Raw genomic sequence first — 20189 nt, 5'->3', positions numbered from 1 at the left:
AAGCTGAGTACTGCTATAAAAAATGAGAGCATGAAAAAGCATTCAAAATGGGCAAGGGTTACAATATCAAGAAAATAGCTGAGCTCATATGATCTTATCACCTTAGCAAATTTTTTACGTTTTTTTAGTTGCAAGGGACGTTGTGCTTTTACTTAGAGAAAAAGCGCCCATCACGTAACGCTGTACCTGAATACCCGGCTGCTGCTTTTGCATTTATATTTATTAGGCACCAGCTGACACCCAGTAAAATCCTCCTGCTAGCCCCTGCAAAAGGCTGTTCAACTAACCTGTACCAACACAGCAGAAAGCTCCATTTACCTTCCTTCAGCTGAGAAATAATGAAAACAAACAATGCAAAAGAATAAAAAGTAAACAATATAATGCATTTTACTATAGAGAATTCTTTAAGAATTAAGAAAACTAAATATATTATCAGACAGACACAGCTGCAGTTGACCCCCAACTAACTACTAGGATCTGGTTAAATTACCTTTTCTCCAGTGAAAGAAGATTCACTACATTTTTTTTAAAAACTCTCTAGCCCTAAAATGATACAATACCAGCCACTGACCAATTTAATTGTTTTCACTCCTTGCTACTACGTACAAAAATGCCATACTACTAAACCACAAGGAAGCTAATTTGGGAACATTTACTGTAGATTCATCTTTGGAGGGAAAATACAAAGTTACAAATTTATTCTCTAACTAGCACTGAAAACTAAGGAAGAAACAAAACTTGTAATCATTCTTCACTTTTCTGCTAACACCAAGGATGGAAATAAATTACTTCAAGTAACCTTTGAACCAAGCCACACTGAGTAATGGGATGAAGTTCATGGAAGAAAATAGCATTGGGGAAACAGTACCAAAGGTGCAGTCTGAACTGTAAAACAATTGCCCTCAGAAATTCAAAATCCTGAAGCTGACAGAGGCTGCAGAGTGTTTATCAGACACATTAACATAGAACTTGTTAGATAAACTCCAAAGTACTACCATGTACTTTGTGGACATTTTATGGATGCTGTAAACCTCTGAAGCTTGTACCTCCTGCAGCAATCAAACAGACAAACAGAGGTCAGCTTTTCCCTCTCCAGCTGACATGATTTGCAAAGAAATCACTCTGCTCCTACCAAAGCCGTAGTGCAAATCCTGCTCAATGGTCACGAGCATGAATTCAAAGCTTTCAGGATGTCTTCCATACACAGTAACTAAGGAACCACAAAAGCTTTTCATGATTCTATTATGTCTTATGGAGCCAGTACATTTGTTCTGACTCCTCTCCCATGCTTGGTGTAGTTTTCAGCACACTACAGAAAACCCGAGATCACTGAAAAATGCCCTTACAGGAGGATTTACTGGGTCACTACTGGCGGAGGCTGGTTTAATCTTTCATTAAAGGTGTGTAATGAAGGAATCCTTTCAACCTCCCCAGGCAACACGTTCTAGCCCTTCACCAGCTCACTCTATTAGAGCATCCTCCCTATTTTGTACTGCTCACAAATTTGTACATTCACAGTATTTTCCATGAGCTGCAACATAAGCACAACCCTTGAATAGAACAGACCCAGGGCACTTCTGCAGAACAAACCTTTTCCAGGCCTGACAGTGAGCCACTGCTGCTTTTGGCCTAACTTTATCAATTAGTTCTTCATCTCCATGATAGATTCTTTTTTAAGTATACTGATGCAGTTTACTGGTGAGAATATAAAGAGAGTCACCAATAAAAACCCCCTCCAAATTTCATAATATATATTTTACTATTTCTTCCCTAACCACTTGGCTTATTATTCTGAGAAATAAAACCGGTTTATTTTTGACATAAACACTGATAAATTCATACTCACTGCAACTTACTCCTTGATAGTCCAGTGTCACAGCTATTACTGCTAGGCACTATAGTTCTACAAACAGAATACTCTTCCTATATGCACAGGTGACAACATTTACGCATCTTTAAAGTGCCAAAATGAAGAATTAACTATCCTGTTCTGAGTAAATCATCACCTTGTATTTAGAAAGAAGTTCCAAACACATTCAAGTGTGAATGTGTTGGAATTTTGCATAATCAAATAAATGAGCTTGGTTAGCACACAGTTATTGAAGAAACTGTGCCTTAAAAACCCAGAACTTAATGAGATTTTAAAAATCGTGTTACTTTGCTTTGTTTCATAGATACCATACTTAAAAAAAAAAAATTGTCTGTTTTATTCTACTACAAAAACTCTACCCGTTCCAATTTCTTTTTTTGCTGTTACTCACCTGACAGCAACTTACTATTTTACCTCAACCACTGCTGACCAAGCATTCTGATTCTGATACACTGCACCTTCCTTCCATTTACAGTATCTTCCAGACTGTAAATTGAACCAATGAAGTAGTTTCATCTTCCTTTCACGAAACAACATAAGAACATGGAGCATTCTTCAATTCCTACCAAGAAACTGAGAAAACAATTCAGAATTTGTGGAACTGTAGTCACACTGAAGTTACACTGATGAATTTACAGAACATATTTTGTCCATAATAACTGAACATAATTTCCCCTAGAAAAACATATGGATTTAAAAATGTGATCATAAATTCAAAAATCTAACACTTGCCACCACCTTTCCAAAACCACTGGAGAGTCTGGAGTAAACTTCAGTAGTTACAATGCATTTTCCAACCACTGTTAAAATATATTAGCATTACTTCTTACTCTGTTGTCAGAGTGGTTATCACACACTCTGTGCTTCAGTTGTTGTGTAAATACCAGGGAGATACTGAGGCTCAACAGACACATTAAGATAAGTATGCCCTAATGTCCTGTGAACTGAGGGTCATTTATTTTCTAATTTCTAGCCTATTAAAAAATTTCTCTCGCCCATTTACAAGTCATTTAAAGGCAGCGGTTTTCTGGTTTTGGTTTTCCCTTAAACCAGAAAGATGCTGTCATCTTCCTAGACAGAACACTGCTCTTCAACAGCTCAGAAGAGAGCATCTCCTAAGATTTTTCACCATGAAAAATTCATGCCACTGTACTGGCACATTGCATCAGGAGTTCTAAGAGCTTTTCCTCTGAGACTACAAATCCTTGGCTGGCCAGGCACAGCCTCTCTATTTAGGAGAGCTCTGAGCACTCATCCTACTCTGCAAATCTAATGTAAGTAAATATGGTAAAAATTCTACAGTGTCAATCAGCTTGAATCTAGAAGAGCAGATGCACTTTGAAAGCCTCTTTACCTTTAAAAATATTGTTTCTCAGTGAGTGATATCTCCAGATCTTTTAGCTCTGAATTCTTTTTCCTGTACTAAATTAATTTCAATGTATCTATATAAACACACATTCAGGTAAGAAATATATAAAGATACCATATAGTAGAACTTAAAAGCTGTTTTACATATGAAGTATTTGGTTTTGGTAAATTTAAAATTGAACCGAGACTTAAAGAGTAGGTAGCACAAAGCATCATAACCCCTACGGAGTGCTTCAATATTCACTGCTTTCTTCCTCAGCTAGAAATGGGCATGCTAAAGATGCTGAAATCTTCCCAAAGCCAATGTTATCCAGTAATCCCCCCTTGATGAAACAGCACTGGAATGCAACCTGAATTCTGGACTCAAAAAGGAGATCAAAGTGAGGCACTCATTCCTCAAACAGAAAAAGGGGAGCAGCTGTGTACTAGAGAAATTGCTTATTATGATCAGGCTCTGAAACAGTGTTAAAAACTGAAAGCTCTGATAAAAAACCTTATTCGATATACTGAAGCTAATTTTCTTCAGAATATTAAGAGACTCCTTGATTTTTTTGTCATCTTTTGGATTGAACGACATACCCAGCATTTACAAGTTTATGAAGATTCTCTGAACAGCTGTGCTTAACACCCCCCCAACACCCCCCCCCATAAAACTAAAAATCTTTTGTCTTGCTAAAAAAATGTGCACTATTCAGGCAGGTCTGGTGCAAAACTTGAGCAAAACTGAACATCTTGCCAAAAGCCTTACTTGTCACGGGGTCAAAACCAACTACATTGTAACCAAGAACTAAGGGAAAAAAACGCAGGTATTTGAAAACCATAAATACTATGGGCATTAAGAACTACATAGTCATCTAATCTTTCCTACTGACCCCCACAAGATGCAAAAATCTTGTAATCTGGTAGCGTAACAGCACCAACACAGCTATTAAGACCATTTTCTTCTATTCCACTTGCAGCATGCCTACAATTACTCAGAAAAAAAAAAAAAATGCATTTAAGCATGAGAGTAGTAAAATCACTTCTTACAGCACATCTACCAATGGTAGGATTCAAAGAAGAGCAAGTGCAAGTAAACAGGCCAGTCCTCTGATTAAAATTAAGCAACCTGTTAAGTAGCAAGGTTAGAATGGAAAGTACCCATTCTGAGATACTGCTAAGCTACAATTAAAATCTGCAAGTTAGAATGATCCTTACCATTTGCTTAAGTATTGGTCAAAGCAGAATCTGTGCATTACTGCAAGCAATAAATACCAACCCTAACAAACATTAACCTTTACTATTAGTGACTAATGATAATAAAAAGGGTATTTATATACTGTGCCCTTGCTATTTCCCTAATGAAAGTTGAAAATTACTTTTTACGATTTAATTGGTAAATAGCTTTTGAAAAGGTTCAAACTACACTGTTTAGACAGGATCGGCCCACAGTTTGCTTCTGCAGCCCCTCGGAATTTGAACTCTTTGATCTTTTCATCTCTATATATCTGAGAGGGAAGGAATCTCTTCCCATGGCTGCATAATGCCATTTCTCCATGAAGAAAATAACAGTAGAATCCTTGACCTCAATGTTTATTTTTTCCTTAAGTGGCTGAGGAAAAGAAGGATTGCTGGTAAAATTGCAGATCCTTTAACAAATTTACAGCATCCCAGAGAGATTAACCTGTAAAACAAAACTCGACAATAAATGAAGATAGTCTTCCATTTTCATAAGGAAACACAACCTAGTTAAGGTCAAAGCACTGGCAGAGATTTAAGATACCTACTTAACAGTTGGGAACTCTCCAAATACACATTCCAGATTGATTACAGAAAACCGGTTCCTTAAGCAAAATCTCAACTTATTTTCAATGTTGCCTTTATTGCATCTGAGGAAACAAAGGCAAGTATAAATCTGATGCACAATGAAAAGACATCTGGAAACATCAAGATGTGTAGAACATATATATGCATGAAAAAATGCAAAGATTACCTACATTTACCTCTGAAAGAATTCCTAAGCAAAACTTTACTGAACATAGAATTGAAGATGACACACTATTATCTTTTAATCAAAATTACGTAAGTTTTTTCCCCTTCTTGTTGTTGGTCTGGAAATTGCAGGATAGAGTTAATGTGAAAAGTGTGTCTACTTCATTCTGAGGGACGCAGTTAGCCCCATAATATGATTCCATTCTTTTTTCTTTTCACATTAGCTATTTCAATAGTCTTTGGGGCATTTCAGAAAACAACAGGAATGGTAAGCAGATTATAAATCTTCATTTCAAAATTATCAGCTATAGAGAACATAGAACTATATTACATAGCATCTGATACCACATTTAGGCATCTGCAATTGATGGATAATGAAACATTAGTTTATTTAATCCTACATCACAATTACCATGAAAAATATTTTTGAAGTCCTTGTAAAAGATGCAGAAAAAGGAGTAAGTTGCTAATAACTGGCTCTTCCTATCCTTGGAATAAGACTATAATTTTAACAGTCTCTATTATCTATCTGTAGGAAAAAAAGAACTTTTGTCCGACCATTGTTCATACTGTAATTTTTGAACAAGCAGTTAGTTAAAATGGCACAGCTTCTATTGAAGCTTAGCTCTATTTATGTGAGAATTAAACAAGAAAAAAAAAAAAAGGGAAGAATAAAGACAGTGAGGAAAACAATACGGCTTTGGTTTTGGTTTCAGTACTGACATTAACTGGCAATCTCAGTCTTTGAGAAAGACACTCACAGAACAATCTGGCTCAACCATCACAACACATGGCAAATATAAACCAATGTAAGTCTGTTCAACATTTTCTTAGAGTCCTTTTTTAGTCACAGATTCACATCAACATTAAAAAGAAATGAATTCCTGTTGATTAAGCCTGCATGCTTAAACAGAAAGTTAAAAAGAAAAACATCTGTCAAACCATGCCAGGATACATTCTTGTTGATACTTACCTCCAACAATTCTGTCATATTTCCAATCCTGTAGTACAATTGTTCATGAGACATTATCTTCACAAGATAACAAATCTTTACATCAGTGACTAATGCCAGTACATCTGAAAAATGTTTTCTCCAGTTAGATTGGGTTCATCAGGACTTACTGGTTTCGATGTTTTACAGGAAAGGAGGTGTACAACTGCATTGCCAAAAACAATTAAGTGAAACATGATTAAGGGTTTTTTTGCAAATATTTTAGGGATGATTAGCCAGAATTAAAGAAGCTACCTTATTTCACAGCATTCAGGGTAACAATACCTTTTTCCTTGATATACAACTGCATAGAAAAAGAGAATGGCATTTTTCACTAAAGCAAGATTTTTAAACATTTACAAAAATGAAAAATTAATTGGAACAGCAAGTGAAGGGAACACAAGCTGCCCACTCAGCTGCCTTCAGGTTAATGAAAAACAAAGGAAAGATTTTTGCTCACACTCCTCTACCTTTTCAAGATAAAAACATCAACTATTTTTATATGATGCAGCTAACATCTGGACTGATGTCTTTAATGCACCCATAATATGACAATTACTTCTAAGTTATTTTTCCAAACTATTTCTCAAATTTAAAATTGCTTGATGTAGTAACATCAGAATAGACCCTTCAAATTATGGTTCACTCTCACTATGTAACATACTACTTAGGTACTGGACAAACATTCTCAAGAATGGAACAAAGACTTTTTTTTTTTTTTAAAGATAAACTAATTGGACTATTGGTTTACCTGTGGTTCCTATCTCAAAGCTTCATGGCTGAGAATGGGTTTAATGATTACCTTTTATAACCTCTGTACTTAAGCTGCTGCTGCTTCTGCGTATTCTGGTTTCAGACATGGACAAGTCCTGCTGTCTAACTGGCTGGTAAATTTAACAGGAGAAATAAAGAAATACACTATACAAAGATTCCTGGAGCCTCATTAACACCAAACAAATATAAATACGTAAGGTAAGTGAAAGTATGAATTGCTAGAAGACGATGACTAAAACATTCTAAATACAAGACTTCAAGGAGAAGTTGGGCACAAAGCTGTAATAAAATTCAGTGACCCAAGCCCTGCATTCCTTATGTGGGCAATTTTCTATTGTAGGTTTAATCTTAAAAGTTGGATTCATGATGATTTCTTAAAAAAAAAAAAAAAAAAACAACATCTGAAGACCAGCAGTACTGAGACAGGGATTCTGTCAATTTAAAATGCTACAAATTTTGTAAGCAAGAAATACTGGATACTAGCTAACTTGCCTAAAAATAAATAATTCCTAATTTACTGTATATAAATGCAAAATTATCTTCAACATTCATATTCTAGTAATTATAGCTGTGTAGGGTGTGAGGACAGAAGGGACTTTTGACTGACTCATCTTTTGAGAATCCGGACCCAACCTGATCTACTTCCTTCACTACCTTGGGTTGTATTTTATTCCAATCCTATGGGAAACAAGCAAAATCCTCAGTAAAAAGGTCTATAAATTTAAATTTGAAAAGAAACTGTTTATATTCCAAATCTAAACCGAACAAAATGTTCAGAAGATGTTTACCCTGAGTCAACACAAAGACTGGTGACTCTTTTTGAGGCAAAGAGCTGCTAATTAGACAATTACAGCACACAGCGCTTGGTTTAGCAGATACTTGCATCTCCAAGGAATTGAGACAAGGCCCAGTTTGTCCGAGATCAGAAAGAAGCTCTCCTAGATAAGAAAACAGACTAGCTTTTGGGAGAAAGATTAAATCTGTCTGGACCTCTGGAGGAATTCAAAGGAGGGACTAGCTGTAAAACCTAAACGCCAGACAGAAGGTACAAAGACATTCACTGCCAGCTGGGTATGAGACAAATCCACTACAAGTCGGATGGGTGAGAAGTAGAGGCTGGGTGAAAAGTAGTCGTAACGCCTCTTCGATTTAATCTCCCAGTAGGTATAGGTAGTTAGATGGAAGTCCTTTGCCTCTGTGTGTGTGTGTGTGTGTGTGTATGTTTTCTGGCAATATTTATCTACAGTTTTGGACCCATATACCTCAGCAAAACTCAAGCAAACAATATGCTAAACTGATATTTTGTTTTTATTTCCTTAAAGATTTCAACAATTAAACCAAATGAATCAAGAAAGCTTGAGGAAAAGAAAAGGAGAGGACAGCGGAAAAGAGGATGGACAATCCATTCAGAGTCATGAACCCCAAGCGATGAACCTACAAAAGCAGGTAAAACTTGCTTTTCCCTCTTTAGTCTGTGTCAGAGGGAGGCAGTAGGGGGGGTACCTGAGCACAATGAATGCATCATCATATACAAACTGCAATTGTGTCCCCATTTAGCACTGAGGTACTAATATCTTGACACTGTGGTTGGTTTACATTTTAGGAAACTGCTAGTTACTAGTTAAATAGCACCAATGCAAACACAAGTAAAAAGTAAGAATATGTATTTTTTAAGTCTTTGGATTATTTTTGTATCTGATAACTTCAAAGTTGATTAAGTGAGACACTTCATAAACTTTATTATTTCTTTCCACATGCACTTCTCAGAGGCTGAATTGAGTTGTTCAGCTCATTGCTTCTGAATGTTTGTTAGTATTTATAGCTGTAAAATAGCCACTGGCAGAAAAAGACAAGTTGAAATTTGTCTCCTCCAGAAAATTACAGACTCTTCAGAAAATAGGCATGCCACTTGCTCTCTGACAAGTCTCTCAGGAGGCAGTGGAATTCCTCTAAGTAACATGGAAAAAGATTATGTGGATTCAGTTTGGTGCCAAAACTGGCAAAATATCAATGATGTTACATTAGCTATAACTAAGAGGAAAGTAACACATAGGTCACTAAAGCCAGGAGAACATGATCTTTTCACCACCTAGCAGTATCAAGATAATTCCTGTGCACAAATATCTGAAGCAAGGAGAGGAAAACAACTGCTTAAAGGAGAGAAAAAGTCCAACTAAAAAAGCTAATTTTGAAGCTTAGAAAATTCAGAATTTCTCAAGTGCTCATCAAAGGATTTCAGAGTTTAATCAGAGTGGAAAGGGGATGTTCACCTGTACAAAGTTAGATTTGGGACCTACACAATCCAAAGGATGGTTTAATAAAATAAATACACAGGCAGGCAAAGTCCAAATAACTACTTTTGGAAACAGCATGAGTACATCACAATGTGTGTATGCATCTTGGAAAGAAACAGAACGTTCACATAGTTTAATTTATTATTTCATAACAGCTGTATGTTGAAAGCTGAAAAAATAAATCAGTAATGACAATAACTGTAACTGTATTAAACTGAAAGGTATTTACTAAATTATTAGAAATTACCAAAATGTCTCCTTTTATTTCAAGGTGGGCCTCATCAGTGGAATATGTATGATTGTTGGTACGATTATTGGCTCAGGTATCTTTGTTTCTCCAAAATCAGTACTTGCCAATGTTGGAGCTGTGGGTCCTTGTTTAACTATCTGGGCAGCCTGTGGAGTTCTTGCAACATTAGGTAAATGAGTCAAAGAATTTGAATCTTTGCTTAAATCTTTGTATCTACTATTTCTGTATACTACAGTCATTTCACAAATTGGCTAATGGCACCTAGACAATTAGACCCTGATAAATGTAGCAGCATTCAGGCAAAATTTAAAATATATGCTGTTTATAAAAGATAAATTAAGTTTTAAAAATTGTAAACCCCGTTTTTAGGTCATTTTAAAAGCAAGTTTTAGTTTTGCTTACTTCATCCACTAACTGTAATAAAGAAAATAAAAGAATAATCTTATACTTAAGTCAGAAACAAAAATGTGAAATTTACTGGCAGTGAGCTAGGTACTTCTGCTATTTTTCTACTTGTGTAACTGTGCAAATCTAATATTCTATCATCTGAAAATATAGCACTAAGAACCTCAAAGTATTTCAAGTAGTAAAATAAAAAATTCTTTGGGCATTGTGTCAGGTACATAGCATATACAAAAGACCTTTAAGCAAAATGACAGACACAGCAATAATCCTTGAACTACCATTGTACTTTAAAGCTGAGCTTAGTAGATATTTTACTTCAAAATTGTGCAGCAAGTCCATCTTGTTTTTCAAGTTTCCAAAAGGTAGTTCAGCCAGTCCAGTTATCACTTAGATGCTTCTTATAATGTTGGTTTCTTAAGAAGAAATCTAATACGCAATCAGAACATTTGTACTTTATTTGTTTAAGTCTTAAAACCCAAATAGTAGTAAATTCTGGACTGTAACTTAATAGTTTCAGTACGTATTACTATATATGCAAAATAAAATTTTAATTGCTTGTGAGCAATTGGAAAAATATACACTGAAACATGAAAAAAGGGAATGATACATTGTATATATCCATTTCCTTAACTTCACTACCTATTAAAAAAAAGTGCTAATCTGCTCTAGCCAACCATAGTTTTAAGAAGTGCATGAACTAAGTAACTAATAATTGCTTTTCTTGTCATTCAGGGGCACTTTGTTTTGCTGAGCTTGGTACAATGATCACAAAATCCGGGGGAGAATATCCTTACCTTATGGAAGCGTTTGGCCCAATTCCAGCATTCTTGTTTTCTTGGACAAGCTTACTCGTCACAAAACCCAGTTCATTTGCCATCATTTGTCTCAGCTTTGCAGAATATGCATCAGCTCCTTTTTATCCAGGTTGTGATCCACCCCAAGTTGTCATCAAGTGTCTTGCTGCAGCTGCCATTGGTAAGATCCATACTTTTTTTAAGAAAGAGACAAGATCCATAATTGCACAGCAATTTCCGTTCAGCCCCATCTGTGAATGCATTTCAGCACAGTAAGACTTCAGCAGGTTAATCTTCGTGAATACATCAGGAAGCGACCCTACCCTGAAAGGAACAGAAAACTCTGGAACACAGTACAGCGAGTCCTTCCCACAATAACCTAATTCAACAACATACAAAAAGAATAGGTTGAAAAATGGTCTGTTCGTAGTCTCAGTTTCTTTTGTTCTTTACTGAAATAGATACAGCTGTGGAATGAATGCTTATTGCTAGCAGGAACGGAAGAAAAGTGTGAAGATATTATTTCTGTATTTATCAGAATGCTGTGCAACTTTTATATATATTTTTTTTTGTTAAAGATACTATCAAAACCTCATAAAACTGTTTTTTCCTCAGTATTTTAAAAGCTATCCACACACAGTATGTTAAAAACCTTTATCAATAATATAGACAAACAGTGGGAAGAAAAAGTAGTACGGTAAATAAGGGGGTGGAGGAAGTTTTAAGAAGCAACTTTTCTTTCAATTCCAATAAATTTAATACAGAAATTCATAAATTTATTTATTTCAGTGATAATTACAACAGTGAATTCCCTGAGTGTGAAGTTAGGAAGCTATCTCCAGAATTTTCTCACAGCTGCTAAAATGATCATTGTCACAATCATTATCGTAAGTGGAATTGTTCTCCTTGCACAAGGTAATTAAATATACTTTACTTGCAAAAATTTTAACTTTTGCTTATGACCATTAAAAAGTTTCCCACTGAAAAGAAGTGGCACAACAAGAAGTCTCTCTTTGTTCAGTGTTTTAGTTCCAGATCTCTTGGGAACTATGGTTATTTTCTTTTAGAGAAAAGAGGGTGGGAAATGCAACATTACAGATTAATTAATAAAAATTGGTATTAATTCATTTTAACGAGATGCCTCAAAACATGAAAGATGTAATGCTTCTTCATTGGGTGGGAATTAAAGGAACTATTTTCAACACTGATTGGTAATCTATATCTTATTTGCAGGAAAAACGGAAAACTTTAAAGATTCTTTCAAGGACAGTAAAATTTCTGTTAGTTCTATTGGTCTGGCATTTTATAATGGACTCTGGGCATACGATGGATGGTAAGGTGTCTTTACCAGCGTTGACGGTTAAACTGCCTTTAACTGGTTTACTCTCTCCCTGTAGAACTCAAAGATGTGATCTAAAAAGTTAACATCTGACTTGTTATTAAGAATGTCTTAATGAATCCTGGAAAAAGAACAGCAGTTTTGTTAAAAAACAAAACAAAACAAAAAACCAGAAAAACACAACCAACCAAAAAACCCCCTCAAACACCCAAATCCTTAAGTTGCTGTTTATTAGGGAGAGAAACCATAATAGATCCTGAAAGGGCTACTGCTTTGCTGTTAAAGGTGATCAGACACTGTGGTAATGAGAAGAATGCAACGGAGTTTAATTCCGTTATTTTAGTCAAAACAGCCTTCCCAGGGCCCCTACAGATTGCCCCATCAAATTCCATTTCTTGAGAAATACACAGTGCTGTTTGGTTAGTACAGAACATTTACAAAAAAAAAAAAACAAACAAAAAAACCCAAACAAACCACAAAAACCAAGCCTCAGCATTCATAAGGTTCAGCTTTCAAATTTTTTCTTGTTCTGTTTCATTTGGAATTAATGCAAACACATTGAAGTTTTCTTCCCTGAGAAACTCAATTTTAAATCTCCACATCCTTTTATCCAGTATTATCTACCATGCTAGATTTAAGAAAGAACTTTATATTTGAAAATAGTAACAGATATGGTTGGATTTAGTTTTTACATTTATGTTCTACATACAGCATTTATGTTTAATACTCATAAAAGTGTTTTCCAGAATTATTTTCCGAAGAATAAACTTATTTACCAGCAAGAATTTCTCTCTGCCCCAGTCCAGAAAATAGTTTACATGTTTCAGTTCCTGAAACTAAAGGGAATGTCAGTCTAGGGCTCCACTGACACAAAACAAGTATCAAGGTCTGATCCATTAATGCTATTCTTAAATGTTCAAACTGTCAAAGTTTGCATATAGAACCCTATTTTGGAAGAGAGTAAGAATATAAATCTTGCAACAAAGCAAGTCCCATTTAGATGCCTTAAACTGAATTTCTTTTTAAATGGATTACTCTTTCAGGTTCTATTTCCAAGCTTGAATGTCTCAACTCAGGCATGGAAGTCTGCTAACTCAAACATTCACCTAGCTTTTTTATGGGGGCATGGAAGTTGGTGTCTAAATAATTATTTCAGTATGTAACCACCAGGCACCGATATTTGAAAATTAGCCTGTTGAACTGTAAATACCAACTCCTCCCCACATTTTCAGAGGATGAGGGGTAAAAACCTTGTTTCAATTTGGCCTACAAGCTCTAGCAAAAATTAGTATTTGGAAATAATTCTGATAAATGTAATACTTAAAAATGTTTTCATGACAGTTTTCTAGTCAGTATGACTTGCAGAACAATCGTGAAACATTAGCAGACTTGCTTCAATCCTTGCAGGTGTGTGCTTGTGCTTTTATTTAAAAAAACCCTCAGATATAGCAAAACTTGAAGTTCAAAGGCAGTCTTGTAAATTTGAGACAAATGTCTGCCAAATTTTTGTTTTTCTGTGGTATTTCACCCAAGAACTAAGACAATCTCATTTCAAAATCTCAAGAGATACTTCTAAAACTGTGAGGAGAAAAAGATAATGGAAAAAAAAGATGGTATATCAAGAGGCTGACATTTGGATAAGAAGCTCACATAGTTTTTTGTCCTGCAGTTTTATCACTTAAAAAAAAAAAGATGCAACCAATCTTTTAACTGAAAAGGTAAAAAACAATAACACAAGAAATAACACCTGACTTCATAATATATTAGTATTTCAACATCTGACTGCTAATAACATAGTATGACTGTTTTTCCTTCCAGGAATCAACTCAATTATATCACAGAAGAACTTAAAAATCCTTACAGGTAAACTACGTAGGAAAGTAGTGTTTCTGATGACAAAAATCAAACACTTAATATTTTTGTACAAGCAGGCATACATTTTGGTTTGTTTTTAAAAGCAATGGTTATTCAAGGTTTGAGCACTAACAGACCAAGCTGATTACCATCTATTACAGGCTCCGTAGATTTGCATAAATTTGTTTTTTTCCTTTTGTAAAATCCTGATTTCCATAGCTCTATAATAAAGAAATGTAAATACATCTAAAGAGCATATGGGGAAAAGTAAGAGTCCACAGTTTACTTTAACAACTCTACCAGTGATATAGCAATGCTGATGGAGTCTTACTTTTGCATTCTTTAGAAATCTACCGCTATCTATAATTATTGGAATCCCCTTGGTTACAGTTTGTTACGTTCTGATAAACATTTCATATTTCACCGTAATGACTTCAACAGAACTCCTGCAGTCCCAGGCAGTTGCTGTGGTAAGCCACTTTATTTTGTAATAGAGCATCTGGAGAAGGCTGTTTGCATTAAAAAGTCATGAGCAAAAATGAACCTGCAAATTTTTTTAAGATACAATTAATTTCTGTCTATGCTGTCAGTGTCACCTTTTTCCCCATCACATACTGTTATTTCTTAATCTAAAATTTATTTCAGTAATGCTTAATTTATACAGTCTTTCTGTCATATCCCAAGAGAAAAAATAAATAGGAAGTAATGCAGTCTTCAGCTAATATTTTGTAAACACTGCAGCTCAGAGGTTTACTGTTTGCCATAAGCACCAAAAAGATGGAGGGAAAAACTACTATCTGACTACTGCTTTGCCCTTTTCAGTGTTTCCAGTATTTCTGAGAAACAAACACATGCAAAATGACAATATAGATCAAAATGTGTCATTCTGGAAGTAAGAGCAAGTAGTCCATAATTCATTTCCTTCTCATTCCTGCTTTTTTTCGTAACAAAGCTAAGAAATATCCTTTTTACATTATTGCAAGATATACCATTACAGATAAAATTAAAGATTATATACATTTTTAAAATCTTAAACACACATATCTATCCCTTCAACTACACTTGGCAAATTTTCCACGTGACATTTGCCTCAAACAACTGTTCAGAGGTCACGCAGCCGTTTTTCCCAATGTTAGTTTTTGAGGAAAACAAACAGTATGTGACATACATGCAAAACACAGTGTAGCACAGTGAAGAAGTACACTGATGTAGGAATAATTAAAAATTAAAAAATAAAGTATTTTAAAATGTAGAACTTTGATGCATTTCAGCATTTTGTTTGCATCAAGAGGTACAGCAATGCATATATTCAAGTTACGTCTCCTTTAAGAACTAATCCTCTTCAATATAACACTAAACTCACAATCTGAACACTACGCATCAGCCAGCACAAAACTCAGATTAAATTAACAAGAAAAATCCCAGAACTGCCACTCAGCAGTATGAAAGCAGCAGCACAGAAAGCAAAAGGAGTGCACTGTATGAAGAGGTCTATATGTCTGTAAGTAGACTTCTTGCTTAGCACTGACGAGTATCCTACTCCTGGACAAAGAAACAATGCTGATATTACCAGAACTCTTTATGCTTGACTTACTAAAAAAAGTTATCCACTCCCCAACTTAAAACCCCAAGCCTACCCGCCAAAAAAAGTTTTAATGCAAATTAATTTACAGTAGATAAATGTACCTACACGAAACCTAATCCATCCTGCAGTAACAATTAACATAGCATAGCACAGGTAAAAACGGAAGCATAGTGAAAGACCTTAGCAAGTTCGTCCTTCATGCAGTCACCTGTACAGCCTCGGTTGTCATGCCGTCACTGCTAGTGTCACTCCTTCTATATAGGTTGAAACCAGTTTGTGTACGCATGGCGCTCTGCTGCAACACTACCTTCCTTTTGGTTTTGCAGACATATCCCCAAACCCAGTGTCTTTAACAGATTTTAATTTCTGTATATTTTTTACGTCTCCCAATGTTTCCTACAGATTCTGCACCTCAAACACCACAATATTCCACTCTATAATGAGTGCTTCATGAATTAATAATCCAGGTCTTCATTTGGCATTCTTTAATAGTTACACAAAATACACGTTTTTATAGGTAACATACATTAGACTCCCATTTACTGTACTTCTAAAGAGGCTCCGACATTACTGAATATACCAAATGGTAGTTAAAATGATAAACATTTTTCATATTAATCCTATATCCCAGACATTCGGAGATAGAGTCCTTTATCCAGCCTCTTGGATAGTTCCTCTCTTTGTGGCCTTTTCTACAATTGGATCTGCCAATGGGACCTGTTTTACTGCAGGCAGGTAAGCTCCCATTCTCAGTATCTTAAAATGAAAATGTGTAAAGGATGGAAAAGTTTATACATACATTTATGTATCTACACATATAAAAATACAGACATTCTTCTGACCCAAATGTGCAAGATGTAACTAAAAAGTGCCTGCAAATCTAGCTATGTTTAATTTTCAAAAAGAAACAGTGGCTATGAAGGTTTGAAAAATTAGAAAATAAAGGTCTCTTACTCTTAATTCAAAGTAGGTATAGCACAAAAGGTTTTCTTCACCTCGTCGAGTTTAAAGCTAAAAATTCAACAGTTAAAAAAATTTACCAGTAAGAACATGACTATACCTGTAATGATAAAGATATAAATTGGAAAGAAGAGCTATTCCTCTCTTATGAGTTGTTCAACACTTTCATTTGCTATTTAAAAATATTTAAAATTTCGAATTAATCTAAATATGATAGAACTGTAAAGACTTTTTTTACAGGTTGTCGGTGTCGCTTTTTGATACGAAGCAAATTAAAAGGGAAATATTTAAAGGGACACAGTAGCTAACATTTTTTCCAAATAATTTTAAATTAAGTGTGCAAACTAATGATTCTGAAATTAGTTTCAAGTTCACTGCTCTAATAGTGGTTATTCTCCTTCTCTTAGTCTACTACAATAGTTCTTAAATTCCACTGCGTATCAACGGAAATACTGATGAAATTATAGTCACATGTAGCCACACAATAAAACAAACCTGAAAATGAATGGTACTTTTTTTTTTCAGTAATACCACTTAAAGTCTAGGTGCCACACTAACTTGATTGCCTTGTTTTTGTTTTGTCAGACTTGTTTATGTTGCAGGTCGTGAAGGGCACATGCTAAAGGTGCTATCCTACATTAGTGTTAAGCGTTTAACACCAGCACCTGCTATCATATTTTATGTAAGTATATAGTCTAAGTAGAGAAAAATTATCAACAAAAACTCTCCAGTAACACATGCTTTTACGATTTCTTACCAGCACTCCTGACCCATATCTTTGACTATCTAGACAAGAAAATAGCTAAATACATATTAGGAAAAAAGACTATACAAAAAACCCCAACTCTCAATTTGAACAGTGCAATTCCACATCTGGATTTTACAATCAAAATGTTTAAGAATCCACATCATGAAAACAAATTAAGAATTCAATGAATGATTAGTATTTGGCAAATCCTGTATTTCACAGCATACCTGAAAGCAAGCTATCACTATCCTATTTCCTCCCTGCAAGAATGCATTTACATCTCACTAAAAACACTCCACCTATTCAGCAAATATATTTTGCAATAAACCTAGAATATATTGTTAATTTTATTTTACCCATTTATCATATCTTTGAGGTAAAACTTCAAAACTCAATTGCTCTGTCAACTCCCAGTTAACTTTAGCAACCTAAAAATGTATTTAGTGCCTTCCCTTACTCCAAGATATGCAATAAAAAACAGAACAGATTAATGCATATAGATTATAAATCTTTTGACTTAAAAGGTAATTAAGAATGCACGTAAAACACTGGCAGGATGGGGACACTATCTTTACAGGTGCTGCAATACACTTGCTCTCAAACGTTTAAGCAAAAGCATTCATAAATCACACTCTGGAACACTAAACATACACCCATACTGACACAAATAAATTCAGCCTTTTTTTATAATAAACTATACTAATTTTTCTTTCAATTTTTAGGGGGCCATCGCTATTATTTATATTATCCCTGGTGACATTGACACACTCATAAATTATTTCAGTTTTGCAGTCTGGATATTTTATGGTTTAACTGTATTTGCACTCATTGTTATGAGGTTTACAAGAAAGGAACTCAGGAGACCAATCAGGGTAAGTTCAGCATTGTGTATTCCTTTTCCTTCATTCCCACAAATACTAAACTACAAATTCATCCTAAATATTTGGATATTCAAACAACATCCTCAGGCAGACTCCTCCTTGTTTGTTTTTTTTTCCCCTTATCTGAAACCATTTGTTTGTAGTTCTTTGTTCCAGTTTTGCAGTAGGACAAAGCTCCTAAGGACTGGGAAAAGATTGCACAATGTTTATTTTTACTTGCACAGACCACAGGCACAAGCTGGATTTTCAGGGATGGAAAACTGCTCAGCAAAGTACCTGAAATAAGACCCCAGGTCGCTGCACTGAAGTCAGGTCCCAGATTCATAATAATGCAATTTTTTTTCACGGCAATTTGCAAGAGACAGAGATCTCAGTCTGATTTAGCAAAAGAGTTTTCCCTGTTTGTATTGTTTCTACTCTTTCAATTGCCCCATTCCAGAAGTTTTAAAAGGAAAAAATGCATAAAGCAATGAAAATATTCTTCGTTCATGTATGTAACTTCTGTAAGAACAGCAAAAGAATAAATAAGTAATTTTGTGCTTTGTCTTGCAGATACCCATCATCATTCCAGGCATAGTGACATTAGTATCCATTTTACTCGTATTGGCACCAATCATCAGTGCACCTGAATTGGCCTATTTGTACTGTGTTTTATTTATACTTAGTGGACTTATAGTTTATGTACTTTTTGTTCATTTTAAATTCAACTGGCCCCAGAAAATATCAAGTAAGTATACCTCAGATAGCCAGCTCCAAATTCATCAGACCACTGCTAAACTTTAGATTAATTACCATAATGAGGCTCATTATATGGTCCATCCCATGTTAATCATGAGTGGGGTGTGGAGGGAGGCAATTTTCCAAGACAGGTAGTGAACTTAACTAGATTATATTTTAGTCCTTACAATGGGGAAAAAAAAAAAGCCATGTCTGATTTCAGGAAAAATTAAACTTAATTCACAAAAAAGCAATACATCACTGTAGTAGCACGAAGAAACTGACTTTTAAAATGAACAGAACTACTTCATCTGTAAAGTTAGTTTTTCAACTGTCCGTACTTCAAAACACTGCTTTAGCCATTAACTGAAGATTAGCAGCCATACCTTCTTATGCCACAAAATACTGTGCTTTTAGCTCAGATTATCAATTTCACTGTACTTACTAAAGAAAATTTTAATAGCATTAAATTAAAAAATAACCACAGTGCCACCAGGTAAACTGAAAGCTGCAAGAACCCACTGTGACCATGTATAAAATAATTTTGCAGTCTCAGGAGAAACTCTGTGCAATTATCTCAGGGAAAATAGGCTACACAGACATTTCTAAATGGGAAAGTGGAACCAGCTGAAGAGGACGGAATTAGTAGTTCTACAGACATTAAAAAAAAATCCATCATCTGTACTGTCCTCTGGGATTATTAAGTATTATGTAATTGTGCAATTATAAGCACTGTACTCTAATAAGAGCAAGTTTAAAAACTTTGCAATGTTATAGCTTGGATCTTAAGATTGTTTTTATTCCTCACCTCTTGTAAGTTTGAGATATGAATACAGAAGAGAGACAACTGCTCACAGGGATAGTTTTCTCATTAGAAAAATAGCGTAAGTCTGAATAGAAATACTGTTCTTTCATAAAGCCTCTAACAGTAACTTTTTTTCCTCAGAGCCCATCACTATGCACCTTCAGATGCTTTTGGAAGTTGTTCCATCAGAGGAAGTCACTGAATAAAAGATTTTATAGGTACCAGTTTGGTTTTAAGTGCTGTACTGGTTGAAGGAGATTCAATTTAGTTTGGCACACATTTACACTTTCTAAATTGTTATGCTCCTATTGGTGTATTATTTTTGCAACACTTTAGTACTTGAAAAATGTTAAATATAAAAGACTTCTGAGACAGATTACAGTGTCTAGTAGGGCTGTTTGCATTATTTAATGATGTGTTATAACAACTTGTTTTCTGCATTAAAATTACTCAAGAGGAACTTTTAAATTATGAAGATGACAAAACTTACCAGCAGCTCTGTCAAGATGCTTTTTGATCACACTGCTAAAAAAATGAGGCAGCTATCATTTACAGCATCACACTAAACAGGCTGCACAGAAAG

General features: G+C 34.9%; 1 protein-coding gene across 2 annotated transcripts; it reads left to right on the top strand.

Annotated features, from left to right (window-relative positions):
* The first annotated feature begins 7055 nt into the window (after positions 1 to 7055).
* On the top strand, positions 7056 to 19977 carry SLC7A9 (solute carrier family 7 member 9). 2 transcript variants are annotated; one of them, XM_009962629.2, is made up of 14 exons: positions 7056 to 7167; positions 7752 to 7756; positions 8297 to 8420; positions 9540 to 9687; positions 10656 to 10898; positions 11507 to 11632; positions 11951 to 12050; positions 13875 to 13919; positions 14257 to 14380; positions 16127 to 16230; positions 17041 to 17137; positions 17926 to 18075; positions 18637 to 18811; positions 19748 to 19977. In XM_009962629.2, the coding sequence occupies exons 3-14, from the start codon at positions 8316 to 8318 to the stop codon at positions 19810 to 19812; spliced, it is 1482 nt and encodes a 493-aa protein (XP_009960931.2). In that variant the 5' UTR covers positions 7056 to 7167; positions 7752 to 7756; positions 8297 to 8315; the 3' UTR covers positions 19813 to 19977. The 2 variants fall into 2 exon arrangements, with proteins under 2 accessions (XP_009960931.2, XP_009960939.2); XM_009962637.2 differs by having other exon boundaries at positions 7056 to 7172; positions 7755 to 7756; positions 19748 to 19827.
* Positions 19978 to 20189: the final 212 nt, after the last annotated feature.

This window comes from Tyto alba, unplaced genomic scaffold (assembly GCF_018691265.1).
Source record: "Tyto alba isolate M040663 unplaced genomic scaffold, T.alba_DEE_v4.0 Super-Scaffold_26, whole genome shotgun sequence".
NCBI classification, from domain to species: Eukaryota; Metazoa; Chordata; class Aves; order Strigiformes; family Tytonidae; genus Tyto; species Tyto alba.
The sequence above is the reverse complement of the archived record's forward strand: the minus strand, read 5'-3'. Positions and strand labels throughout refer to the sequence as shown.

What these genes read in the sequence shown, in the direction of transcription:
- SLC7A9 (XM_009962629.2), top strand. Translation starts at nt 8,316, where the DNA reads ATGAATCAAGAAAGCTTGAGGAAAAGAAAAGGAGAGGACAGCGGAAAA. An exon ending in CGATGAACCTACAAAAGCAG is followed by an intron (nt 8,421 to 9,539) that starts GTAAAACTTGCT and finishes TTTTATTTCAAG; the next exon opens with GTGGGCCTCATCAGTGGAAT. An exon ending in AGTCCCAGGCAGTTGCTGTG is followed by an intron (nt 14,381 to 16,126) that starts GTAAGCCACTTT and finishes CCTATATCCCAG; the next exon opens with ACATTCGGAGATAGAGTCCT.